The sequence below is a fragment of the Syngnathus floridae genome, chromosome 12, assembly GCF_059516105.1.
Source record: "Syngnathus floridae isolate MCC-2025c chromosome 12, RoL_Sflo_1.0, whole genome shotgun sequence".
Taxonomy (NCBI): Eukaryota; Metazoa; Chordata; class Actinopteri; order Syngnathiformes; family Syngnathidae; genus Syngnathus; species Syngnathus floridae.
In genome coordinates this window covers 10,384,774-10,412,482 of record NC_142424.1, presented here as the reverse complement: position 1 = coordinate 10,412,482, position 27,709 = coordinate 10,384,774, and the positions used below count along the sequence as shown (strand labels likewise).

Here is a 27,709-nt window from a genome sequence, read left to right as displayed (position 1 = left end):
AAAAGAAAAAACAATTGCGCCAAAATTTTTTGAAATTTGGAACAAAACGATAAAAAACGGCTTCAGGAGGTTCACTTTTGGGGTTAAAATGTTGAAACGGGTTCAATCGGACAATAAATGCAAAAGTTAGCGCCTAATGTAGCTATTTAGGGCAGTTAATGTTGAAATAAGGTCACTTCCGGTCTATTTGGGTCACTTCCGGTTTGATTAGAGGCACTTCCGGTCTAGCTAAGGTCACTTCCGGTTTATTTGGGGTCACTTCCGGTTTAAAAAGGTCACTTCCGGTTTGATTTGGGGTCACTTCCGGTTTACCTGGGGTCACTTCCGGTTCATTTGGGGTCACTTCCGGTTTGATTTGGGTCACTTCCGGTCTATTTGAGTCACTTCCGGTTTGAATAGAGGCACTTCCGGTCTAGCTGAGGTCACTTCCGGTTTATTTGGGGTCACTTCCGGTTTAAAAAGGTCACTTCCGGTTTAAAAAGGTCACTTGGGGTTTGATTTGGGGTCACTTCCGGTTTACTTGAGGTCACTTCCGGTTCATTTGGGGTCACTTCCGGTTTGATTTGGGCCACTTCCGGTCTATTTGGGTCACTTCCGGTTTGATTAGAGGCACTTCCGGTCTAGCTGAGGTCACTTCCGGTTTATTGGGGGTCACTTCCGGTTTAAAAAGGTCACTTCCGGTTTAAAAAGGTCACTTCCGGTTTGATTTGGGGTCACTTCCGGTTTACCTGAGGTCACTTCCTGTTTACCTAAGGTCACTTCCGGTTTGATTTGGGTCACTTCCGGTCTATTTGGGTCACTTCCGGTTTGATTAGAGGCACTTCCGGTCTAGCTGAGGTCACTTCCGGTTTATTTGGGGTCACTTCCGGTTTAAAAAGGTCACTTCCGGTTTAAAAAGGTCACTTCCGGTTTGATTTGGGGTCACTTCCGGTTTACCTGAGGTCACTTCCGGTTCATTTGGGGTCACTTCCGGTTTGACTTGGGTCACTTCCGGTCTATTTGGGTCACTTCCGGTTTGATAAGAGGCACTTCCGGTCTAGCTGAGGTCACTTCCGGTTTATTTGGGGTCACTTCCGGTTTAAAAAGGTCACTTCCGGTTTAAAAAGGTCACTTCCGGTTTGATTTAGGGTCACTTCCGGTTTACCTGGGGTCACTTCCGGTTCATTTGGGGTCACTTCCGGTTTGATTTGGGTCACTTCCGGTTTGATTTGGGGTCACTTCCGGTTCACCTGAGGTCACTTCCGGTTCGAATTGGGGCACTTCCGGTTCATTCTAGGTTCATTGGGAGCACTTCAGGGTAAATCCAAGATGGCCGCCTCACTGGAAGTGGGGGTCAAGGGTTGAATTGTGTAAGCATAGTGGAAGTGGGGGTGAAGGGGTGAATATGGTAAGGATGAAGTGACCAAAGTGAATAAAGTTGGAATGGGTTGAATCGGTTGAAAAATGTAGAATTTAGAGTGAAAAAACGAAATTTTGTAGAATTTGGTGTGAATTTCAAAATAAAATTTTGGGAAATTTTGGTAAGTGGGAAGGTGTGGAATAGGTAGGCAAAAGATGAACAGTTGAAAGTTGGAATGGGTTGAATCGGTCAAAGAATGTAGAAATTAGAGGTGAAAAACCAAATTTTGTGAAATTTTGTCGAAATTTTTAACGTGAAACTGTGAAATTTTTGAATTTGGGAATTTTGGGAATGTCGAGAATCATTCCGAATGTGGTTTGAATGTGCTGAATGAGGTGAATTTAAAAGGGGAATGACGTAAATGTGAAATGTCGAATCTGCCATTGAGAATGAATGGGGAAAAATTTGTCGTAAATTCGTGAATTTTGCGAAATCGGAAAATTTTCGGAACGAGAAAAATGGAAGCGCTCATCTCGTGAATATTTGGAATACGTCAAAAGTGGAACGGAGTGAATCGGATGAATTATGTGGAAGAAGAAGCGGGACAAAAAAGTGTGGAGAATAAAATATAATAATAATAATAATAACTAGAAAATGCAATTTCTGGAGAAATTGCGTGTGAAGGCGAATACTTTGAATCACTTCTTGGGGAATGATGCCGAATGATGTTGAAATGAGTTGAATTTCTTGAGAAATATGGAAAATAGAAGTGTACTACAGAATTTTGGTGAATTTGGTTGAATTTCAAATTTGAAAGTTTGGAATTTTTGGTAAGTGGGAGATTGTGGAATAGGTAGGCAAAAGATGAACAGTTGAAAGTTGGAACGGGTTGAAACGGTTAAATAATGTAGAAGTTAGAGCAAATCTTGAATCCCCATAGAGAATGAGTGGGAATTAAAAGAAAAAACAATTGCGCCAAAATTTTTTGAAATTTGGAACAAAACGATATTTAACGGCTTCAGGAGGTTCACTTTTGGGGTTAAAATGTTGAAACGGTTCAATCGGACAATAAATGCAAAAGTTTGCGCCTAATGTAGCTATTTAGGGCAGTTAATGTTGAAATAAGGTCACTTCCGGTTTGATTTGGGTCACTTCCGGTCTATTTGGGTCACTTCCGGTTTGATAAGAGGCACTTCCGGTCTAGCTGAGGTCACTTCCGGTTTATTTGGGGTCACTTCCGGTTTAAAAAGGTCACTTCCGGTTTAAAAAGGTCACTTCCGGTTTGATTTGGGGTCACTTCCGGTTTACTTGAGGTCACTTCCGGTTCATTTGGGGTCACTTCCGGTTTGATTTGGGTCACTTCCGGTTCATTTGGGGTCACTTCCGGTTTGATTTGGGTCACTTCCGGTCTATTTGGGTCACTTCCGGTTTATTTGGGGTCACTTCCGGTTTAAAAAGGTCACTTCCGGTTTAAAAAGGTCACTTCCGGTTTGATTTAGGGTCACTTCCGGTTTACCTGGGGTCACTTCCGGTTCATTTGGGGTCACTTCCGGTTTGATTTGGGTCACTTCCGGTTTGATTTGGGGTCACTTCCGGTTTACCTGAGGTCACTTCCTGTTTACCTAAGGTCACTTCCGGTTCGAATTGGGGCACTTCCGGTTCATTCTAGGTTCATTGGGAGCACTTCAGGGTCAATCCAAGATGGCCGCCACACTGGAAGTGGGGGTCAAGGGTTGAATTGTGTAAGCATAGTGGAAGTGGGGGTGAAGGGGTGAATATGGTAAGGGTGAAGTGACCAAAGTGAATAAAGTTGGAATGGGTTGAATCGGTTGAAAAATGTAGAATTTAGAGTGAAAAAATGAAATTTTGTAGAATTTGGTGTGAATTTCAAAATAAAATTTTGGGAAATTTTGGTAAGTGGGAAGGTGTGGAATAGGTAGGCAAAAGATGAACAGTTGAAAGTTGGAATGGGTTGAATCGGTCAAAGAATGTAGAAATTAGAGGTGAAAAACCAAATTTTGTGAAATTTTGAATTTTGGGAATGTCGAGAATCATTCCGAATGGGGTTTGAATGTGCTGAATGAGGTGAATTTAAAAGGGGAATGACGTAAATGTGAAATGTCGAATCTGCCATTGAGAATGAATGGGGAAAAATTTGTCGTAAATTCGCGAATTTTGCGAAATCGGAAAATTTTCGGAACGAGAAAAATGGAAGCGCTCATCTCGTGAATATTTGGAATACGTCAAAAGTGGAACGGAGTGAATCGGATGAATTATGTGGAAGAAGAAGCGGGACAAAAAAGTGGCGGGAATAAAATAGAATAATAATAATAATAATAATAATAATAGAGAATGGTGTAGAATAACATATGTGTGAAGGCCATCGCCTTCACACAATAATAATAATAATAATAGAGAATGGTGTAGAATAACATATGTGTGAAGGCCATCGCCTTCACACAACTAGAAAATGCAATTTCTGGAGAAATTGCGTGTGAAGGCGAAGACTTTGACTCACTTCTTGGGGAATGATGCCGAATGATGTTGAAATGAGTTGAATTACTTGAGAAATGTAGAAAACAGAGGTGAAAAACGGAATTTTGGAGAATTTGGTGGAATTTTGGAGGATTTGGTTGAATTTCGAATCTGAAAATGTGGAATTTATGGTAAGTGGGAATTTGGGGAATAGGTAGGAAAAAGATGAAGAGTTGAAAGTTGGAATGGGTTGAATCGGTTGAAAAATGTAGAAATTAGAGTAGAAAAACAAATTTTTGGAGAATTTGGTTGAATTTCAAATTTGAAAATTTGGAATTTTTTGTAAAGGGAAGTTGTGGAATAGGTAGGCAAAATATGAATACTTGAAAGTTGGAATGGGTTGAATCGGTAGAGAAATGTAGAAATGAGAGTAGAAAACGAAATTTTGGAGAATTTGGTTGAATTTCAAATTTGGAATTTTTGGTAAGTTGGAAGTTGTAGAATAGGTAGGCAAAAGATGAACAGTTGAAAGTTGGAATGGGTTGAATCGGTTGAACAATGTAGAAATTAGAGTAGAAAAAAAATGTTGGAGAATTTGGTTGAATTTCAAATTTGGAATTTTTGGTAAGTGGGAAGTTGTGGAATAGTTAGGCTAAAGATGAAGAGTTGAAAGTTGGAATGGGTAGAATCGGTTGAAAAATGTAGAAATTAGACTAGAAAAACAAAATTTTGAAAAATTTGTTTGAATTTCAAATTTGGAATTTTTGGTAAGTCGGAAGTTGTGGAATAGGTAGGCAAAAGATGAAGAGTTGAAAGTTGGAATGGGTTGAATTGGTTGAACAATGTAGAAATTAGAGTAGAAAAACAAAATGTTGGAGAATTTGGTTGAATTTCAAATCTGGAATTTTTGGTGAGTGGGAAGTTGTGGAATAGGTAGGCAAAAGATGAAGAGTTGAAAGTTGGAATGGGTTGAATCGGTTGAACAATGTAGAAATTAGATTAGAAAAACGAAATTTTGGAGAATTTGGTTGAATTTCAAATTTGGAATTTTTGATAAGTGGGAAGTTGTGGAATAGGTAGGCAAAAGATGAACAGTTGAAAGTTGGTATGGGTAGAATCGGTTGAAAAATGTAGAAATTAGAGTAGAAAAACGAAATTTTGAAAAATTTGGTTGAATTTCAAATTTGGAATTTTTGGTAAACGGGAAGTTGTGGAATAGGTAGGCAAAAGAAGAACAGTTGAAAGTTGGAATGGGTTGAATCGGTTGAAAAACGTAGAAGTTAGAGTAAAAAAACAAAATTTTGTAGAATTTGGTTGAATTTCAAATTTGAAAATTTTGAATATTTGGTATGTGAGAAGTTGTGGAATAGGCAGGCAAAAGATGAACAGTTGAAAGTTGGAATGGGTTGAATCGGTTGAAAAATGTAGAAATTAGAGTAGAAAAACGAAATTACGAAGAATTTGGTGTGAATTTCAAATTTGAAAATTTGGAATTTTTTTGTAAGTGGGAAGTTGTGGAATAGGTAGGCAAAAGATGAACAGTTGGAAGTTGGAACGGGTTGAATCGGTCGAAAAATGTAGAAATTAGAGGTGAAAAACGAAATTTCGTGAAATTTTGTCGGAATTTTTAACGTGAAAACGTGAAATTTTTGAATTTGGGAATTTTGGGAATGTCGAGAATCATTCTGAATGTGGTTTGAATGTGCTGAATGAGGTGAATTTAAAAGGGGAATGACGTAAATGTGAAATGTCGAATCTGCCATTGAGAATGAATGGGGAAAAATTTGTCGTAAATTCGCGAATTTTGCGAAATCGGAAAATTTTCGGAACGAGAAAAATGGAAGCGCTCATCTCGTGAATATTTGGAATACATCAAAAGTGGAACGGAGTGAATCGGATGAATTATGTGGAAGAAGAAGCGGGACAAAAAAGTGTGGAGAATAAAATATAATAATAATAATAACTAGAAAATGCAATTTCTGGAGAAATTGCGTGTGAAGGCGAATACTTTGAATCACTTCTTGGGGAATGATGCCGAATGATGTTGAAATGAGTTGAATTTCTTGAGAAATGTGGAAAATAGAAGTGTAATACAAAATTTAGGAGAATTTGGTTGAATTTCAAATTTGAAAGTTTGGAATTTTTGGTAAGTGGGAGGTTGTGGAATAGGTAGGCAAAAGATGAACAGTTGAAAGTTGGAACGGGTTGAAACGGTTAAATAATGTAGAAGTTAGAGCAAATCTTGAATCCCCATAGAGAATGAGTGGGAATTAAAAAAAAAAACAATTGCGCCAACATTTTTTGAAATTTGGAACAAAACGATAAAAAACGGCTTCAGGAGGTTCACTTTTGGGGTTAAAATGTTGAAACGGGTTCAATCGGACAATAAATGCAAAAGTTAGCGCCTAATGTAGCTATTTAGGGCAGTTAATGTTGAAATAAGGTCACTTCCGGTTTTATTTGGGTCACTTCCGGTCTATTTGGGTCACTTCCGGTTTGATAAGAGGCACTTCCGGTCTAGCTGAGGTCACTTCCGGTTTATTTGGGGTCACTTCCGGTTTAAAAAGGTCACTTCCGGTTTGATTTGGGGTCACTTCCGGTTTACTTGAGGGCACTTCCGGTTCATTTGGGGTCACTTCCGGTTTGATTTGGGTCACTTCCGGTCTATGTGGGTCACTTCCGGCTTGATTAGAGGCACTTCCGGTCTAGCTGAGGTCACTTCCGGTTTATTTGGGGTCACTTCCGGTTTAAAAAGGTCACTTCCGGTTTAAAAAGGTCACTTCCGGTTTGATTTGGGGTCACTTCCGGTTTACTTGAGGTCACTTCCGGTTCATTTGGGGTCACTTCCGGTTTGATTTGGGTCACTTCCGGTCTATTTGGGTCACTTCCGGTTTGATTAGAGGCACTTCCGGTCTAGCTGAGGTCACTTCCGGTTTATTTGGGGTCACTTCCGGTTTTAAAAGGTCACTTCCGGTTTAAAAAGGTCACTTCCGGTTTGATTTGGGGTCACTTCCGGTTTACCTGAGGTCACTTCCTGTTTACCTAAGGTCACTTCCGGTTTGATTTGGGTCACTTCCGGTCTATTTGGGTCACTTCCGGTTTGATTAGAGGCACTTCCGGTCTAGCTGAGGTCACTTCCGGTTTATTTGGGGTCACTTCCGGTTTAAAAAGGTCACTTCCGGTTTAAAAAGGTCACTTCCGGTTTGATTTGGGGTCACTTCCGGTTTACCTGAGGTCACTTCCGGTTCATTTGGGGTCACTTCCGGTTTGACTTGGGTCACTTCCGGTCTATTTGGGTCACTTCCGGTTTGATAAGAGGCACTTCCGGTCTAGCTGAGGTCACTTCCGGTTTATTTGGGGTCACTTCCGGTATAAAAAGGTCACTTCCGGTTTAAAAAGGTCACTTCCGGTTTGATTTTGGGTCACTTCCGGTTTACCTGGGGTCACTTCCGGTTCATTTGGGGTCACTTCCGGTTTGATTTGGGTCACTTCCAGTTTGATTTGGGGTCACTTCCGGTTTACCTGAGGTCACTTCCTGTTTACCTAAGGTCACTTCCGGTTCGAATTGGGGCACTTCCGGTTCATTCTAGGTTCATTGGGAGCACTTCAGGGTCAATCCAAGATGGCCGCCACACTGGAAGTGGGGGTCAGGGGTTGAATTGTGTAAGCATAGTGGAAGTGGGGGTGAAGGGGTGAATATGGTAAGGATGAAGTGACCAAAGTGAATAAAGTTGGAATGGGTTGAATCGGTTGAAAAATGTAGAATTTAGAGTGAAAAAACGAAATTTTGTAGAATTTGGTGTGAATTTCAAAATAAAATTTTGGGAAATTTTGGTAAGTGGGAAGGTGTGGAATAGGTAGGCAAAAGATGAACAGTTGAAAGTTGGAATGGGTTGAATCGGTCAAAGAATGTAGAAATTAGAGGTGAAAAACCAAATTTTGCGAAATTTTGTCGAACTTTTTAACGTGAAAACGTGAAATTTTTGAATTTGGGAATTTTGGGAATGTCGAGAATCATTCCGAATGTGGTTTGAATGTGCTGAATGAGGTGAATTTAAAAGGGGAATGACGTAAATGTGAAATGTCGAATCTGCCATTGAGAATGAATGGGGAAAAATTTGTCGTAAATTCGCGAATTTTGCGAAATCGGAAAATTTTCGGAACGAGAAAAATAGAAGCGCTCATCTCGTGAATATTTGGAATACGTCAAAAGTGGAACGGAGTGAATCGGATGAATTATGTGGAAGAAGAAGCGGGACAAAAAAGTGTGGAGAATAAAATATAATAACTAGAAAATGCAATTTCTGGAGAAATTGCGTGTGAAGGCGAATACTTTGAATCACTTCTTGGGGAATGATGCCGAATGATGTTGAAATTAGTTGAATTTCTTGAGAAATGTGGAAAATAGAAGTGTAATACAAAATTTTAGTGAATTTGGTTGAATTTCAAATTTGAAAGTTTGGAATTTTTGGTAAGTGGGAGATTTTGGAATAGGTAGGCAAAAGATGAACAGTTGAAAGTTGGAACGGGTTGAAACGGTTAAATAATGTAGAAGTTAGAGCAAATCTTGAATCCCCATAGAGAATGAGTGGGAATTAAAAGAAAAAACAATTGCGCCAACATTTTTTGAAATTTGGAACAAAACGATAAAAAACGGCTTCAGGGGGTTCACTTTTGGGGTTAAAATGTTGAAACGGGTTCAATCGGACAATAAATGCAAAAGTTAGCGCCTAATGTAGCTATTTAGGGCAGTTAATGTTGAAATAAGGTCACTTCCGGTTTGATTTGGGTCACTTCCGGTCTATTTGGGTCACTTCCGGTTTGATAAGAGGCACTTCCGGTCTAGCTGAGGTCACTTCCGGTTTAAAAAGGTCACTTCCGGTTTAAAAAGGTCACTTCCGGTTTGATTTGGGGTCACTTCCGGTTTACTTGAGGTCACTTCCGGTTCATTTGGGGTCACTTCCGGTTTGATTTGGGTCACTTCCGGTCTATTTGGGTCACTTCCGGTTTGATAAGAGGCACTTCCGGTCTAGCTGAGGTCACTTCCGGTTTATTTGGGGTCACTTCCGGTTTAAAAAGGTCACTTCCGGTTTAAAAAGGTCACTTCCGGTTTGATTTTGGGTCACTTCCGGTTTACCTGGGGTCACTTCCGGTTCATTTGGGGTCACTTCCGGTTTGATTTGGGTCACTTCCGGTTTGATTTGGGGTCACTTCCGGTTTACCTGAGGTCACTTCCTGTTTACCTAAGGTCACTTCCGGTTCGAATTGGGGCACTTCCGGTTCATTCTAGGTTCATTGGGAGCACTTCAGGGTCAATCCAAGATGGCCGCCACACTGGAAGTGGGGGTCAAGGGTTGAATTGTGTAAGCATAGTGGAAGTGGGGGTGAAGGGGTGAATATGGTAAGGATGAAGTGACCAAAGTGAATAAAGTTGGAATGGGTTGAATCGGTTGAAAAATGTAGAATTTAGAGTGAAAAAACTACATTTTGTAGAATTTGGTGTGAATTTCAAAATAAAATTTTGGGAAATTTTGGTAAGTGGGAAGGTGTGGAATAGGTAGGCAAAAGATGAACAGTTGAAAGTTGGAATGGGTTGAATCGGTCAAAGAATGTAGAAATTAGAGGTGAAAAACCAAATTTTGTGAAATTTTGTCGAAATTTTTAACGTGAAAACGTGAAATTTTTGAATTTGGGAATTTTGGGAATGTCGAGAATCATTCCGAATGTGGTTTGAATGTGCTGAATGAGGTGAATTTAAAAGGGGAATGACGTAAATGTGAAATGTCGAATCTGCCATTGAGAATGAATGGGGAAAAATTTGTCGTAAATTCGCGAATTTTGCGAAATCGGAAAATTTTCGGAACGAGAAAAATGGAAGCGCTCATCTCGTGAATATTTGGAATACGTCAAAAGTGGAACGGAGTGAATCGGATGAATTATGTGGAAGAAGAAGCGGGACAAAAAAGTGTGGAGAATAAAATATAATAATAATAATAACTAGAAAATGCAATTTCTGGAGAAATTGCGTGTGAAGGCGAATACTTTGAATCACTTCTTGGGGAATGATGCCGAATGATGTTGAAATTAGTTGAATTTCTTGAGAAATGTGGAAAATAGAAGTGTACTACAGAATTTTGGTGAATTTGGTTGAATTTCAAATTTGAAAGTTTGGAATTTTTGGTAAGTGGGAGATTGTGGAATAGGTAGGCAAAAGATGAACAGTTGAAAGTTGGAACGGGTTGAAACGGTTAAATAATGTAGAAGTTAGAGCAAATCTTGAATCCCCATAGAGAATGAGTGGGAATTAAAAGGAAAAACAATTGCGCCAAAATGTTTTGAAATTTGGAACAAAACGATAAAAAACGGCTTCAGGAGGTTCACTTTTGGGGTTAAAATGTTGAAACGGGTTCAATCGGACAATAAATGCAAAAGTTAGCGCCTAATGTAGCTATTTAGGGCAGTTAATGTTGAAATAAGGTCACTTCCGGTTTGATTTGGGTCACTTCCGGTCTATTTGGGTCACTTCCGGTTTGATAAGAGGCACTTCCGGTCTAGCTGAGGTCACTTCCGGTTTATTTGGGGTCACTTCCGGTTTAAAAAGGTCACTTCCGGTTTGATTTGGGGTCACTTCCGGTTTGATTTGGGGTCACTTCCGGTTTACCTAAGGTCACTTCCGGTTCGAATTGGGGCACTTCCGGTTCATTCTAGGTTCATTGGGAGCACTTCAGGGTCAATCCAAGATGGCCGCCACACTGGAAGTGGGGGTCAAGGGTTGAATTGTGTAAGCATAGTGGAAGTGGGGGTGAAGGGGGTGAATACGGTAAGGATGAGGTAACTAAAGTGAATAAAGTTGGAATGGGTTGAATCGGTTGAAAAATGTAGAAATTAGAGTAGAAAAGTGAAATTTTGTAGAATTTGGTGTGAATTTCAAAATAAAAAATGTGGAAATTTTTGTAAGTGGGAAGGTGTGGAATAGGTAGGAAAAAGATGAACAGTTGAAAGTTGGAATGGGTTGAATCGGTCAAAAATTGTACAAATTAGAGGTGAAAAACAGAATTTTGTGAAATTTTGTCGAAATTTTTAACGTGAAAACGTGAAATTTTTGAATTTGGAAATTTTGGGAATGTCGAGAATCATTCCGAATGTGGTTTGAATGTGATGAATGAGGTGAATTTAAAAGGGGAATGAAGTAAAAGTGAAATGTCGAATCTGCCATTAAGAATGAATGGGGAAAAATTTGTCGTAAATTCGCGAATTTTGCGAAATCGGAACATTTTCGGAACGAGAAAAATGGAAGCGCTCATCTCGTGAATATTTGGAATATGTGAAAAGTGGAACGGAGTGAATCGGATGAATTATGTGGAAGAAGAAGCGGGACAAAAAAGTGTGGAGAATAAAATATAATAATAATAATAGAGAATGGTGTAGAATAACATATGTGTGAAGGCCATCGCCTTCACACAATAATAGAGAATGGTGTAGAATAACATATGTGTGAAGGCCATCGCCTTCACACAATAACTAGAAAATGCAATTTCTGGAGAAATTGCGTGTGAAGGCGAATACTTTGAATCACTTCTTGGGGAATGATGCCGAATGATGTTGAAATGAGTTGAATTTCTTGAGAAATGTGGAAAATAGAAGTGTAATACTAAATTTTGGAGAATTTGGTTGAATTTCAAATTTGAAAGTTTGGAATTTTTGGTAAGTGGAAAGTTGTGGAATAGGTAGAAAAAAGATGAACAGTTGAAAGTTGGAATGGGTAGAATCGGTTGAAAAATGTAGAAATTAGAGTAGAAAAACGAAATTTAGAAAAATTTGGTTGAATTTCAAATTTGGAATTTTTGGCAAATGGGAAGTTGTGGAATAGGTTGGCAAAAGATGAACAGTTGAAAGTTGGAATGAATTGAATAAGTTGAAAAATGTAGAAATTAGAGTAGAAAAACGAAAATTTGGAGAATTTGGTTGAATTTCAAATTTGGAATTTTTGATCAGTGGGAAGTTGTGGAATAGGTAGGCAAAAGATGAACAGTTGAAAGTTGGAATGGGTAGAATTGGTTGAAAAATGTAGAAATTAGAGTAGAAAAACGAAATTTTGAAAAATTTGGTTGAATTTCAAATTTGGAATTTTTGGTAAACGGGAAGTTGTGGAATAGGTAGGCAAAAGATGAACAGTTGAAAGTTGGAATGGGTAGAATCGGTTGAAAAATGTAGAAATTAGAGTAGAAAAACGAAATTTAGAAAAATTTGGTTGAATTTCAAATTTGGAATTTTTGGCAAATGGGAAGTTGTGGAATAGGTTGGCAAAAGATGAACAGTTGAAAGTTGGAATGAGCTGAATCGGTTGAAAAATGTAGAAGTTAAAGTAGAAAAACTAAATTTTGGAGAATTTGGTTGAATTTCAAATTTAAAAATTTGGAGTTTTTGGTAGGTGAGAAGTTGTGGAATAGGCAGGCAAAAGATGAACAGTTGAAAGTTGGAATGGGTTGAATCGGTTGAAAAACGTAGAGGTTAGAGTAAAAAAACAAAATTTTGTAGAATTTGGTTGAATTTCAAATTTGAAAATTTTGAATATTTGGTATGTGAGAAGTTGTGGAATAGGCAGGCAAAAGATGAACAGTTGAAAGTTGGAATGGGTTGAATCGGTTGAAAAATGTAGAAATTAGAGTAGAAAAACGAAACTACGAAGAATTTGGTTGAATTTCAAATTTGAAAATTTGGAATATTTTTGTAAGTGGGAAGTTGTGGAATAGGTAGGCAAAAGATGAACAGTTGGAAGTTGGAACGGGTTGAATCGGTCGAAAAATGTAGAAATTAGAGGTGAAAAACGAAATTTCGTGAAATTTTGTCGGAATTTTTAACGTGAAAACGTGAAATTTTTCAATTTGGGAATTTTGGGAATGTCGAGAATCATTCCGAATGTGGTTTGAATGTGCTGAATGAGGTGAATTTAAAAGGGGAATGACGCAAATGTGAAATGTCGAATCTGCCATTGAGAATGAATGGGGAAAAAATTGTCGTAAATTCGCGAATTTTGCGAAATCGGAAAATTTTCGGAACGAGAAAAATGGAAGCGCTCATCTCGTGAATATTTGGAATACGTCAAAAGTGGAACGGAGTGAATCGGATGAATTATGTGGAAGAAGAAGCGGGACAAAAAAGTGGCGGGAATAAAATAGAAGAATAATAATAACTAGAAAATGCAATTTCTGGAGAAATTGCGTGTGAAGGCGAAGACTTTGACTCACTTCTTGGGGAATGATGCCGAATGATGTTGAAATGAGTTGAATTTCTTGAGAAATGTGGAAAATAGAAGTGTACTACAGAATTTTGGTGAATTTGGTTGAATTTCAAATTTGAAAGTTTGGAATTTTTGGTAAGTGGGAGATTGTGGAATAGGTAGGCAAAAGATGAACAGTTGAAAGTTGGAACGGGTTGAAACGGTTAAATAATGTAGAAGTTAGAGCAAATCTTGAATCCCCATAGAGAATGAGTGGGAATTAAAAGAAAAAACAATTGCGCCAAAATTTTTTGAAATTTGGAACAAAACGATAAAAAACGGCTTCAGGAGGTTCACTTTTGGGGTTAAAATGTTGAAACGGGTTCAATCGGACAATAAATGCAAAAGTTAGCGCCTAATGTAGCTATTTAGGGCAGTTAATGTTGAAATAAGGTCACTTCCGGTCTATTTGGGTCACTTCCGGTTTGATTAGAGGCACTTCCGGTCTAGCTAAGGTCACTTCCGGTTTATTTGGGGTCACTTCCGGTTTAAAAAGGTCACTTCCGGTTTGATTTGGGGTCACTTCCGGTTTACCTGGGGTCACTTCCGGTTCATTTGGGGTCACTTCCGGTTTGATTTGGGTCACTTCCGGTCTATTTGAGTCACTTCCGGTTTGAATAGAGGCACTTCCGGTCTAGCTGAGGTCACTTCCGGTTTATTTGGGGTCACTTCCGGTTTAAAAAGGTCACTTCCGGTTTAAAAAGGTCACTTGCGGTTTGATTTGGGGTCACTTCCGGTTTACTTGAGGTCACTTCCGGTTCATTTGGGGTCACTTCCGGTTTGATTTGGGCCACTTCCGGTCTATTTGGGTCACTTCCGGTTTGATTAGAGGCACTTCCGGTCTAGCTGAGGTCACTTCCGGTTTATTGGGGGTCACTTCCGGTTTAAAAAGGTCACTTCCGGTTTAAAAAGGTCACTTCCGGTTTGATTTGGGGTCACTTCCGGTTTACCTGAGGTCACTTCCTGTTTACCTAAGGTCACTTCCGGTTTGATTTGGGTCACTTCCGGTCTATTTGGGTCACTTCCGGTTTGATTAGAGGCACTTCCGGTCTAGCTGAGGTCACTTCCGGTTTATTTGGGGTCACTTCCGGTTTAAAAAGGTCACTTCCGGTTTAAAAAGGTCACTTCCGGTTTGATTTGGGGTCACTTCCGGTTTACCTGAGGTCACTTCCGGTTCATTTGGGGTCACTTCCGGTTTGACTTGGGTCACTTCCGGTCTATTTGGGTCACTTCCGGTTTGATAAGAGGCACTTCCGGTCTAGCTGAGGTCACTTCCGGTTTATTTGGGGTCACTTCCGGTTTAAAAAGGTCACTTCCGGTTTAAAAAGGTCACTTCCGGTTTGATTTAGGGTCACTTCCGGTTTACCTGGGGTCACTTCCGGTTCATTTGGGGTCACTTCCGGTTTGATTTGGGTCACTTCCGGTTTGATTTGGGGTCACTTCCGGTTCACCTGAGGTCACTTCCGGTTCGAATTGGGGCACTTCCGGTTCATTCTAGGTTCATTGGGAGCACTTCAGGGTAAATCCAAGATGGCCGCCTCACTGGAAGTGGGGGTCAAGGGTTGAATTGTGTAAGCATAGTGGAAGTGGGGGTGAAGGGGTGAATATGGTAAGGATGAAGTGACCAAAGTGAATAAAGTTGGAATGGGTTGAATCGGTTGAAAAATGTAGAATTTAGAGTGAAAAAACGAAATTTTGTAGAATTTGGTGTGAATTTCAAAATAAAATTTTGGGAAATTTTGGTAAGTGGGAAGGTGTGGAATAGGTAGGCAAAAGATGAACAGTTGAAAGTTGGAATGGGTTGAATCGGTCAAAGAATGTAGAAATTAGAGGTGAAAAACCAAATTTTGTGAAATTTTGTCGAAATTTTTAACGTGAAACTGTGAAATTTTTTAATTTGGGAATTTTGGGAATGTCGAGAATCATTCCGAATGTGGTTTGAATGTGCTGAATGAGGTGAATTTAAAAGGGGAATGACGTAAATGTGAAATGTCGAATCTGCCATTGAGAATGAATGGGGAAAAATTTGTCGTAAATTCGTGAATTTTGCGAAATCGGAAAATTTTCGGAACGAGAAAAATGGAAGCGCTCATCTCGTGAATATTTGGAATACGTCAAAAGTGGAACGGAGTGAATCGGATGAATTATGTGGAAGAAGAAGCGGGACAAAAAAGTGTGGAGAATAAAATATAATAATAACTAGAAAATGCAATTTCTGGAGAAATTGCGTGTGAAGGCGAATACTTTGAATCACTTCTTGGGGAATGATGCCGAATGATGTTGAAATTAGTTGAATTTCTTGAGAAATGCGGAAAATAGAAGTGTAATACAAAATTTTGGAGAATTTGGTTGAATTTCAAATTTGAAAGTTTGAAATTTTTGGTAAGTGGGAGGTTGTGGAATAGGTAGGCAAAAGATGAACAGTTGAAAGTTGGAACGGGTTGAAACGGTTAAATAATGTAGAAGTTAGAGCAAATCTTGAATCCCCATAGAGAATGAGTGGGAATTAAAAAAAAAAAACAATTGCGCCAAAATTTTTTGAAATTTGGAACAAAACGATAAAAAACGGCTTCAGGAGGTTCACTTTTGGGGTTAAAATGTTGAAACGGGTTCAATCGGACAATAAATGCAAAAGTTAGCGCCTAATGTAGCTATTTAGGGCCGTTAATGTTGAAATAAGGTCACTTCCGGTTTGATTTGGGTCACTTCCGGTCTATTTGGGTCACTTCCGGTTTGATAAGAGGCACTTCCGGTCTAGCTGAGGTCACTTCCGGTTTATTTGGGGTCACTTCCGGTTTAAAAAGGTCACTTCCGGTTTAAAAAGGTCACTTCCGGTTTGATTTAGGGTCACTTCCGGTTTACCTGGGGTCACTTCCGGTTCATTTGGGGTCACTTCCGGTTTGATTTGGGTCACTTCCGGTTTGATTTGGGGTCACTTCCGGTTTACCTGAGGTCACTTCCTGTTTACCTAAGGTCACTTCCGGTTCGAATTGGGGCACTTCCGGTTCATTCTAGGTTCATTGGGAGCACTTCAGGGTCAATCCAAGATGGCCGCCACACTGGAAGTGGGGGTCAAGGGTTGAATTGTGTAAGCATAGTGGAAGTGGGGGTGAAGGGGTGAATATGTAAGGATGAAGTGACCAAAGTGAATAAAGTTGGAATGGGTTGAAACGGTTGAAAAATGTAGAATTTAGAGTGAAAAAACGAAATTTTGTAGAATTTGGTGTGAATTTCAAAATAAAATTTTGGGAAATTTTGGTAAGTGGGAAGGTGTGGAATAGGTAGGCAAAAGATGAACAGTTGAAAGTTGGAATGGGTTGAATCGGTCAAAGAATGTAGAAATTAGAGGTGAAAAACCAAATTTTGTGAAATTTTGTCGAAATTTTTAACGTGAAAACGTGAAATTTTTGAATTTGGGAATTTTGGGAATGTCGAGAATCATTCCGAATGTGGTTTGAATGTGCTGAATGAGGTGAATTTAAAAGGGGAATGACGTAAATGTGAAATGTCGAATCTGCCATTGAGAATGAATGGGGAAAAATTTGTCGTAAATTCGCGAATTTTGCGAAATCGGAAAATTTTCGGAACGAGAAAAATGGAAGCGCTCATCTCGTGAATATTTGGAATACGTCAAAAGTGGAACGGAGTGAATCGGATGAATTATGTGGAAGAAGAAGCGGGACAAAAAAGTGGCGGGAATAAAATAGAAGAATAATAATAACTAGAAAATGCAATTTCTGGAGAAATTGCGTGTGAAGGCGAAGACTTTGACTCACTTCTTGGGGAATGATGCCGAATGATGTTGAAATGAGTTGAATTACTTGAGAAATGTGGAAAATAGAAGTGTACTACAGAATTTTAGTGAATTTGGTTGAATTTCAAATTTGAAAGTTTGGAATTTTTTGTAAGTGGGAGATTGTGGAATAGGTAGGCAAAAGATGAACAGTTGAACGTTGGAACGGGTTGAAACGGTTAAATAATGTAGAAGTTAGAGCAAATCTTGAATCCCCATAGAGAATGAGTGGGAATTAAAAGAAAAAACAATTGCGCCCAAATTTTTTGAAATTTGGAACAAAACAATAAAAAACGGCTTCAGGAGGTTCACTTTTGGGGTTAAAATGTTGAAACGGGTTCAATCGGACAATAAATGCAAAAGTTAGCGCCTAATGTAGCTATTTAGGGCAGTTAATGTTGAAATAAGGTCACTTCCGGTCTATTTGGGTCACTTCCGGTTTGATTAGAGGCACTTCCGGTCTAGCTGAGGTCACTTCCGGTTTATTTGGGGTCACTTCCGGTTTAAAAAGGTCACTTCCGGTTTAAAAGGGTCACTTCCGGTTTGATTTGGGGTCACTTCCGGTTTACTTGAGGTCACTTCCGGTTCATTTGGGGTCACTTCCGGTTTGATTTTGGTCACTTCCGGTCTATTTGGGTCACTTCCGGTTTGATAAGAGGCACTTCCGGTCTAGCTGAGGTCACTTCCGGTTTATTTGGGGTCACTTCCGGTGTAAAAAGGTCACTTCCGGTTTAAAAAGGTCACTTCCGGTTTGATTTGGGGTCACTTCCGGTTTACTTGAGGGCACTTCCGGATCATTTGGGGTCACTTCCGGTTTGATTTGGGTCACTTCCGGTCTATTTGGATCACTTCCGGTTTGATTAGAGGCACTTCCGGTCTAGCTGAGGTCACTTCCGGTTTATTTGGGGTCACTTCCGGTTTAAAAAGGTCACTTCCGGTTTAAAAAGGTCACTTCCGGTTTGATTTGGGGTCACTTCCGGTTTACCTGAGGTCACTTCCTGTTTACCTAAGGTCACTTCAGGTTTGATTTGGGGCACTTCCAGTTCATTCTAGGTTCATTGGGAGCAGTTCAGGGTCAATCCAAGATGGCCACCACACTGGAAGTGGGGGTCAAGGGTTGAATTGTGTAAGCATAGTGGAAGTGGGGGTGAAGGGGTGAATATGGTAAGGATGAAGTGACCAAAGTGAATAAAGTTGGATTGGGTTGAATCGTTTGAAAAATGTAGAATTTAGAGTGAAATAACTAAATTTTGTAGAATTTGATGTGAATTTCAAAATAAAATTTTTGGAAATTTTGGTAAGTGGGAAGGTGTGGAATAGGTAGGCAAAAGATGAACAGTTGAAAGTTGGAATGGGTTGAATCGGTCAAAGAATGTAGAAATTAGAGGTGAAAAACCAAATTTTGTGAAATTTTGTCGAAATTTTTAACGTGAAAACGTGAAATTTTTGAATTTGGGAATTTTGGGAATGTCGAGAATCATTCCGAATGTGGTTTGAATGTGCTGAATGAGGTGAATTTAAAAGGGGAATGACGTAAATGTGAAATGTCGAATCTGCCATTGAGAATGAATGGGGAAAAATTTGTCGTAAATTCGCGAATTTTGCGAAATCGGAAAATTTTCGGAATGAGAAAAATGGAAGCGCTCATCTCGTGAATATTTGGAATACGTCAAAAGTGGAACGGAGTGAATCGGATGAATTATGTGGAAGAAGAAGCGGGACAAAAAAGTGGCGGGAATAAAATAGAAGAATAATAATAACTAGAAAATGCAATTTCTGGAGAAATTGCGTGTGAAGGCGAATACTTTGAATCACTTCTTGGGGAATGATGCCGAATGACGTTGAAATTAGTTGAATTTCTTGAGAAATGTGGAGAATAGAAGTGTAATACAAAATTTTGGTGAATTTGGTTGAATTTCAAATTTGAAAGTTTGGAATTTTTGGTAAGTGGGAGATTGTGGAATAGGTAGGCAAAAGATGAACAGTTGAAAGTTGGAACGGGTTGAAACGGTTAAATAATGTAGAAGTTAGAGCAAATCTTGAATCCCCATAGAGAATGAGTGGGAATTAAAAGAAAAAACAATTGCGCCAAAATTTTTTGAAATTTGGAACAAAACGATAAAAAACGGCTTCAGGAGGTTCACTTTTGGGGTTAAAATGTTGAAACGGGTTCAATCGGACAATAAATGCAAAAGTTAGCGCCTAATGTAGCTATTTAGGGCAGTTAATGTTGAAATAAGGTCACTTCCGGTTTGATTTGGGTCACTTCCGGTCTATTTGGGTCACTTCCGGTTTGATAAGAGGCACTTCCGGTCTAGCTGAGGTCACTTCCGGTTTATTTGGGGTCACTTCCGGTTTAAAAAGGTCACTTCCGGTTTAAAAAGGTCACTTCCGGTTTGATTTGGGGTCACTTCCGGTTTACCTGAGGTCACTTCCTGTTTACCTAAGGTCACTTCTGGTTCGATTTGGGGCACTTCCGGTTCATTCTAGGTTCATTGGGAGCACTTCAGGGTCAATCCAAGATGGCCGCCACACTGGAAGTGGGGGTCAAGGGTTGAATTGTGTAAGCATAGTGGAAGTGGGGGTGAAGGGGGTGAATATGGTAAGGATGAGGTGACCAAAGTGAATAAAGTTGGAATGGGTTGAATCGGTTGAAAAATGTAGAAATTAGAGTAGAAAAACCAAATTTTGTAGAATTTGGTTGAATTTCAAAATTGAAAATTTGGAAATTTTGGTAAGTGGGAAGGTGTGGAATAGGTAGGCAAAAGATGAACAGTTGAAAGTTGGAATGGGTTGAATCGGTTGAAAAACGTAGAAGTTAGAGTAGAAAAACGAAATTTTGGAGAATTTGGTTGAATTTCAAATTTGAAAGTTTGGAATTTTTGGTATGTGAGAAGTTGTGGAATAGGCAGGCAAAAGATGAACAGTTGAAAGTTGGAATGGGTTGAATCGGTTGAAAAATGTAGAAATTAGAGTAGAAAAACGAAATTACGAAGAATTTGGTTTAATTTCAAATTTGAAAATTTGGAATTTTTTTGTAAGTGGGAAGTTGTGGAATAGGTAGGCAAAAGATGAACAGTTGGAAGTTGGAACGGGTTGAATCGGTCGAAAAATGTAGAAATTAGAGGTGAAAAACGAAATTTCGTGAAATTTTGTCGGAATTTTTAACGAGAAAACGTGAAATTTTTGAATTTGGGAATTTTGGGAATGTCGAGAATCATTCCGAATGTGGTTTGAATGTGCTGAATGAGGTGAATTTAAAAGGGGAATGACGTAAATGTGAAATGTCGAATCTGCCATTGAGAATGAATGGGGAAAAATTTGTCGTAAATTCGCGAATTTTGCGAAATCGGAAAATTTTCGGAACAAGAAAAATGGAAGCGCTCATCTCGTGAATATTTGGAATACGTCAAAAGTGGAACGGAGTGAATCGGATGAATTATGTGGAAGAAGAAGCGGGACAAAAAAGTGGCGGGAATAAAATAGAAGAATAATAATAACTAGAAAATGCAATTTCGGGAGAAATTGCGTGTGAAGGCGAATACTTTGAATGACTTCTTGGGGAATGATGCCGAATGATGTTGAAATGAGTTGAATTTCTTGAGAAATGTGGAAAATAGAAGTGTAATACTAAATTTTGGAGAATTTGGTTGAATTTCAAATTTGAAAGTTTGACATTTTTGGTAAGAGGAAAGTTGTGGAATAGGTAGAAAAAAGATGAACAGTTGAAAGTTGGAATGGGTAGAATCGGTTGAAAAATGTAGAAATTAGAGTAGAAAAACGAAATTTAGAAAAATTTGGTTGAATTTCAAATTTGGAATTTTTGGCAAATGGGAAGTTGTGGAATAGGTTGGCAAAAGATGAACAGTTGAAAGTTGGAATGAGTTGAATAAGTTGAAAAATGTAGAAATTAGAGTAGAAAAACGAAAATTTGGAGAATTTGGTTGAATTTCAAATTTGGAATTTTTGATCAGTGGGAAGTTGTGGTAGGCAAAAGATGAACAGTTGAAAGTTGGAATGGGTAGAATTGGTTGAAAAATGTAGAAATTAGAGTAGAAAAATGAAATTTTGGAGAATTTGGTTGAATTCCAAATTTGGAATTTTTGGTAAGTGGGACGTTTTGGAATAGGGAGGCAAAAGATGAACAGTTGAAAGTTGGAATGGGTAGAATCGGTTGAAAAATGTAGAAATTAGAGTAGAAAAACAAAATTTAGAAAAATTTGGTTGAATTTCAAATTTGGAATTTTTGGCAAATGGGAAGTTGTGGAATAGGTTGGCAAAAGATGAACAGTTGAAAGTTGGAATGAGTGTAATCGGTTGAAAAATGTCGAAGTTAGAGTAGAAAAACGAAATTTTGGAGAATTTGGTTGAATTTCAAATTTAAAAATTTGGAGTTTTTGGTAGGTGAGAAGCTGTGGAATAGGCAGGCAAAAGATGAACAGTTGAAAGTTGGAATGGGTTGAATTGGTTGAAAAACGTAGAAGTTAGAGTAAAAAAAAATTATGTAGAATTTGGTTGAATTTCAAATTTGAAAATTTTGAATATTGGGTATGTGAGAAGTTGTGGAATAGGCAGGCAAAAGATGAACAGTTGAAAGTTGGAATGGGTTGAATCGGTTGAAAAATGTAGAAATTAGAGTAGAAAAACGAAATTACGAAGAATTTGGTTGAATTTCAAATTTGAAAATTTGGAATTTTTTTGTAAGTGGGAAGTTGTGGAATAGGTAGGCAAAAGATGAACAGTTGGAAGTTGGAATGGGTTGAATCGGTCGAAAAATGTAGAAATTAGAGGTGAAAAACGAAATTTCGTGAAATTTTGTCGGAATTTTTAACGTGAAAACGTGAAATTTTTGAATTTGGGAATTTTGGGAATGTCGAGAATCATTCCGAATGTGGCTTGAATGTGCTGAATGAGGTGAATTTAAAAGGGGAATGACGTAAATGTGAAATGTCGAATCTGCCATTGAGAATGAATGGGGAAAAATTTGTCGTAAATTCGCGAATTTTGCGAAATCGGAAAATTTTCGGAACGAGAAAAATGGAAGCGCCCATCTCGTGAATATTTGGAATACGTCAAAAGTGGAACGGAGTGAATCGGATGAATTATGTGGAAGAAGAAGCGGGACAAAAAAGTGGCGGGAATAAAATAGAAGAATAATAATAATAATAATAATAATAATAGAGAATGGTGTAGAATAACATATGTGTGAAGGCCATCGCCTTCACACAACTAGAAAATGCAATTTCTGGAGAAATTGCGTGTGAAGGCGAATACTTTGAATCACTTCTTGGGGAATGATGCCGAATGATGTTGAAATTAGTTGAATTTCTTGAGAAATGTGGAAAATGGAAGTGTAATACAAAATTTTGGTGAATTTGGTTGAATTTCAAATTTGAAAGTTTGGAATTTTTGGTAAGTGGGAGATTGTGGAATAGGTAGGCAAAAGATGAACAGTTGAAAGTTGGAACGGGTTGAAACGGTTAAATAATGTAGAAGTTAGAGCAAATCTTGAATCCCCATAGAGAATGAGTGGGAATTAAAAGAAAAAACAATTGCGCCAAAATTTTTTGAAATTTGGAACAAAACGATAAAAAACGGCTTCAGGAGGTTCACTTTTGGGGTTAAAATGTTGAAACGGGTTCAATCGGACAATAAATGCAAAAGTTAGCGCCTAATGTAGCTATTTAGGGCAGTTAATGTTGAAATAAGGTCACTTCCGGTTTGATTTGGGTCACTTCCGGTCTATTTGGGTCACTTCCGGTTTGATAAGAGGCACTTCCGGTCTAGCTGAGGTCACTTCCGGTTTATTTGGGGTCACTTCCAGTTTAAAAAGGTCACTTCCGGTTTAAAAAGGTCACTTCCGGTTTGATTTGGGCTCACTTCCAGTTTACTTGAGGTCACTTCCGGTTCATTTGGGGTCACTTCCGGTTTGATTTGGGTCACTTCCGGTCTATTTGGGTCACTTCCGGTTTGATTAGAGGCACTTCCGGTCTAGCTGAGGTCACTTCCGGTTTATTTGGGGTCACTTCCGGTTTAAAAAGGTCACTTCCGGTTTAAAAAGGTCACTTCCGGTTTGATTTGGGGTCACTTCCGGTTTACCTGAGGTCACTTCCTGTTTACCTAAGGTCACTTCCGGTTCGATTTGGGGCACTTCCGGTTCATTCTAGGTTCATTGGGAGCACTTCAGGGTCAATCCAAGATGGCCGCCACACAGGAAGTGGGGGTCAAGGGTTGAATTGTGTAAGCATAGTGGAAGTGGGGGTGAAGGGGGTGAATACGGTAAGGATGAGGTAATCAAAGTGAATAAAGTTGGAATGGGTTGAATCGGTTGAAAAATGTAGAAATTAGAGTAGAAAAACGAAATTTTGTAGAATTTGGTGTGAATTTCAAAATAAAAAATTTGGAAATTTTTGTAAGTGGGAAGGTGTGGAATAGGTAGGAAAAAGATGAACAGTTGAAAGTTGGAATGGGTTGAAATCGGTCAAAAATTGTACAAATTAGAGGTGAAAACGGAAATTTGTGAAATTTTGTCGAAATTTTTAACGTGAAAACGTGAAATTTTTGAATTTGGGAATTTTGGGAATGTCGAGAATCATTCCGAATGTGGTTTGAATGTGCTGAATGAGGTGAATTTAAAAGGGGAATGACGTAAATGTGAAATGTCGAATCTGCCATTGAGAATGAATGGGGAAAAATTTGTCGTAAATTCGCGAATTTTGCGAAATCGGAAAATTTTCGGAACGAGAAAAATGGAAGCGCTCATCTCGTGAATATTTGGAATACGTCAAAAGTGGAACGGAGTGAATCGGATGAATTGTGTGGAAGAAGAAGCGGGACAAAAAAGTGGCGGGAATAAAATAGAAGAATAATAATAATAGAGAATGGTGTAGAATAACATATGTGTGAAGGCCATCGCCTTCACACAATAATAGAGAATGGTGTAGAATAACATATGTGTGAAGGCCATCGCCTTCACACAATAATAGAGAATGGTGTAGAATAACAAATGTGTGAAGGCCATCGCCTTCACACAATAATAGAGAATGGTGTAGAATAACATATGTGTGAAGGCCATCGCCTTCACACAATAATAGAGAATGGTGTAGAATAACATATGTGTGAAGGCCATCGCCTTCACACAATAATAATAATAGAGAATGGTGTAGAATAACATATGTGTGAAGGCCATCGCCTTCACACAATAATAATAATAGAGAATGGTGTAGAATAACATATGTGTGAAGGCCATTGCCTTCACACAATAATAGAGAATGGTGTAGAACAGGGGTCACCAACACGGTGCCCGCGGGCACCAGGTCGCCCGTGAGGACCGCATGAGTCGCCCGCAGGACTATTCCAAAATTAGCTCAAATAGCGGCACTTGTCAGTGAGCTGCATCTATTTATTTTACAGTCGAACCTCAGTTTTCGAATGTCCTGGTTCTTGAACAAATCGGAATTCGAACAAAAAAATTCGAGATTTTTTGGCTTCGGTTGTCCAACAAAATTCGGAGGTCGAACCTCGCGAGATGAGCCGGGAGGAACCGAGAAAACCCGACCGCGCCGCCCGGATGCCGACTGACTCCGTTGTTATTGTATTTTCGTTACTTTTAGAATTGTATTAACCCCTAATCATGCCTCCAAAGAAAGCAAGTGAGAGCAGTAAAGCCATCCTAAAACACAAAGACGCTCTTAAAGCAATGCGACAGTGAGCACCCGGCGCGCTGTGGTTGCGCGATCGGACCAAATTAAGCTCCCTGCGCACTGAGGTCCACTTAAATTTTGGAAAGTACATCAGGACTTTAAAAATATTTTCTAAATTCTAGCCACGGCTCTGTCACAATAATGCGACCAGCGCGGTGCAGTTGCGCGGTCGGCGATGCGCTGCTGTTGCGCGTTCGGTGGTGCGCTGCAGCTGCGCGATCGGACAAAATTAAGCTCCCTGCGCACTTAGGTCCACTTCAATTTTGGAAACTACGTACATCAGGACTTTAAAAATATTTTCTAAATTTCAGCGACGGCTCTGTCACAATAATGCGATCGTCGCGGTGCAGTTGCGCGGTGGGCGACGCGCTACGGTTGCGCGTTCGGCGGTGCGCTGCATTTGAGCGATCAGACAAATATGCGCAAATGAAAAAATGCTTAAAAAAGACGCGGGTTTTTTGTCTTGAAACGGATTAAAAATGTTTCCATTATTTGTAATGGGAAAAATAGATTCGGAATTCGACCGATTCGCTTCTCGAACCGCCTTCTGAAACGGATTGTGGTCAAAAACCAAGGTTTGACTGTATTTCTGCTATTCTTGTTAAAATCACACTTACATGTTAACTGCAAATGACAATAATAACACAGTGAAAGCCGAATTGAGAAAATTGGCTATTTCAGAAGTGTATGTCAAACTGGTAGCCCTTTTGCCTTAATCAGTACCCAGGAAGTAGCTCTCGGTTTAAGAAAGGTTGGTGACCCCTGGTGTAGAATAACATATGTGTGAAGGCCATCGCCTTCACACAATAATCGAGAATGGTGTAGAATAACATATGTGTGAAGGCCATCGCCTTCACACAATAATAACAATATTTAAGTGGATTTACCTTTTCCATGCTGTCCTCTTGTTTATGGACTGAATCCAAAGGTTTGACTTCTTTTCTCTCTTTAGGCTCCTTGTTGTCTTTACTGTCCCAACTGTCTTCCTTTTTCTCCTTTTTGTATTCTTTCTTTATTTCCTCTTTATACTCCCTCTCACCAGATGAAGAGCCATTGTCCTGTTGAGTCTCCTCCTCTTCCTCTTGCTCATCATCATCTTCCTCTTCCTGATTTTCTTCCTTCACTGTCTCTCTGTCTGATCTGGTTCGTCTGCTTAAAGCCTTCTCGGGCATCTCATCCTGAAACAGTTAATGTCTCACATGAGCGCAAACACTTCGACGAGGCACAGCAATGAGGCAAACACAACAGGAATTTTAATGTACCTTTTCCTCATCTATTTCATCCTCATCATCCGATCTTTTATCCGATGGAGGATCTGATGATGCACTCTTAATCATCTCATCTATCTGTGATGGTTTCACAGTTTCTCTCTTTTTGCTTCTTGGCTTTCTCTTTCGAGAATTGACCTACAAATAAATGCAATGCGTATTTCATTAAATGACAAATAATTGACTGAAAACAAAATGTAAATGTCAGACATACTGTCCCTGCTTGTTTCTGAGCTTCTTTTTTGGCAAGGTCCTTGCTCAGTAACTTGATGAGGTAGTCTGCTCTGGTCTGGAGCTGTTTTGCTTGGGGCTTCTTATCAGGGTCATCTGGTAGAAGCTGTAACAGACAATTTGACATAATTTGTTTGGAGAGAATATGACGTTTTTGGCAACTGTGAAAAATTGACATACACTACCGTTCAAAAGTTTGGGGTCACATTGAAATTTCCTTATTTTTGAAGGAAAAGCACTGTACTTTTCAATGAAGATAATTTTAAACTAGTCTTAACTTTAAAGAAATACTCTCTATACATTGCTAATGTGGTAAATGACTATTCTAGCTGCAAATGTCTGGTTTTTGGTGCAATATCTACATAGGTGTATAGAGGCCCATTTCCAGCAACTATCACTCCAGTGTTCTAATGGTACAATGTGTTTGCTCATTGGCTCAGAAGGCTAATTGATGATTAGAAAACCCTTGTCCAATCATGTTCACACATCTGAAAACAGTTTCAGATGTACAGTTTCGTTACAGAAGCTACAAAACTGACCTTCCTGTGAGCAGATTGAGTTTCTGGAACATCACATTTGTGGGGTCAATTAAATGCTCAAAATGGCCAGAAAAAGAGAACTTTCATCTGAAACTCGACAGTCTATTCTTGTTCTTAGAAATGAAGGCTATTCCATGCGAAAAATTGCTAAGAAATTGAAGATTTCCTACAACGGTGTGTACTACTCCCTTCAGAGGACAGCACAAACAGGCTCTAACCAGAGTCGAAAAAGAAGTGGGAGGCCGCGTTGCACAACTGAGCATGAAGATAAGTACATTAGAGTCTCTAGTTTGAGAAACAGACACCTCACAGGTCCCCAACTGGCATCTTCATTAAATAGTACCCGCAAAACACCAGTGTCAACATCTACAGTGAAGAGGCGGCTGCGGGATTCTGGGCTTCAGGGCAGAGTGGCAAAGAAAAAGCCATATCTGAGACTGGCCAACAAAAGAAAAAGATTAAGATGGGCAAAAGAACACAGACGTTGGACAGAGGAAGACTGGAAAAAAGTGTTGTGGATGGATGAATCCAAGTTTGAGGTGTTTGGATCACAAAGAAGAACGTTTGTGAGACGCAGAACAAATGAAAAGATGCTGGAAGAATGCCTGACGCCATCTGTTAAGCATGGAGGAGGTAATGTGATGGTCTGGGGTTGCTTTGGTGCTGGTAAGGTGGGAGATTTGTACAGGGTAAAAGGGATTCTGAATAAGGAAGGCTATCACTCCATTTTGCAACGCCATGCCATACCGAGTGGACAGCGCTTGATTGGAGCCAATTTCATCCTACAACAGGAAAATGACCCAAACACACCTCCAAATTGTGCGAGAACTATTTAGAGCAGAAGCAGGCAGCTGGTATTCTATCGGTAATGGAGTGGCCAGCGCAGTCACCAGTTCTGAACCCCATTGAGCTGTTGTGGGAGCAGCTTGACCGTATGGTACGCAAGAAGTGCCCATCCAACCAATCCAATTTGTGGGAGCTGCTTCTGGAAGCGTGGGGTGCAATTTCTCCAGATTACCTCAACAAATTAACAGCTAGAATGCCAAAGGTCTGCAATGCCGTAATTGCTGCAAATGGAGGA

General features: G+C 39.3%; 1 protein-coding gene across 4 annotated transcripts in view; it reads right to left on the bottom strand.

Moving 5' to 3' along the window:
- The window catches only part of chd1 (chromodomain helicase DNA binding protein 1), a 73,683-nt gene that overhangs the window by 6,577 nt on the left and 39,397 nt on the right, over positions 1-27,709 (bottom strand). For all 4 annotated transcript variants that reach the window (XM_088391296.1, XM_088391295.1, XM_088391297.1 and 1 more), the window contains 3 exons: positions 26,073-26,195; positions 25,853-25,996; positions 25,478-25,768 (listed from right to left, as the gene is read on the bottom strand). In XM_088391296.1, coding sequence (XP_088247422.1) covers positions 25,478-25,768; positions 25,853-25,996; positions 26,073-26,195 — 558 coding nt within the window. The remainder of the gene's footprint in view (positions 1-25,477; positions 25,769-25,852; positions 25,997-26,072; positions 26,196-27,709) is intronic.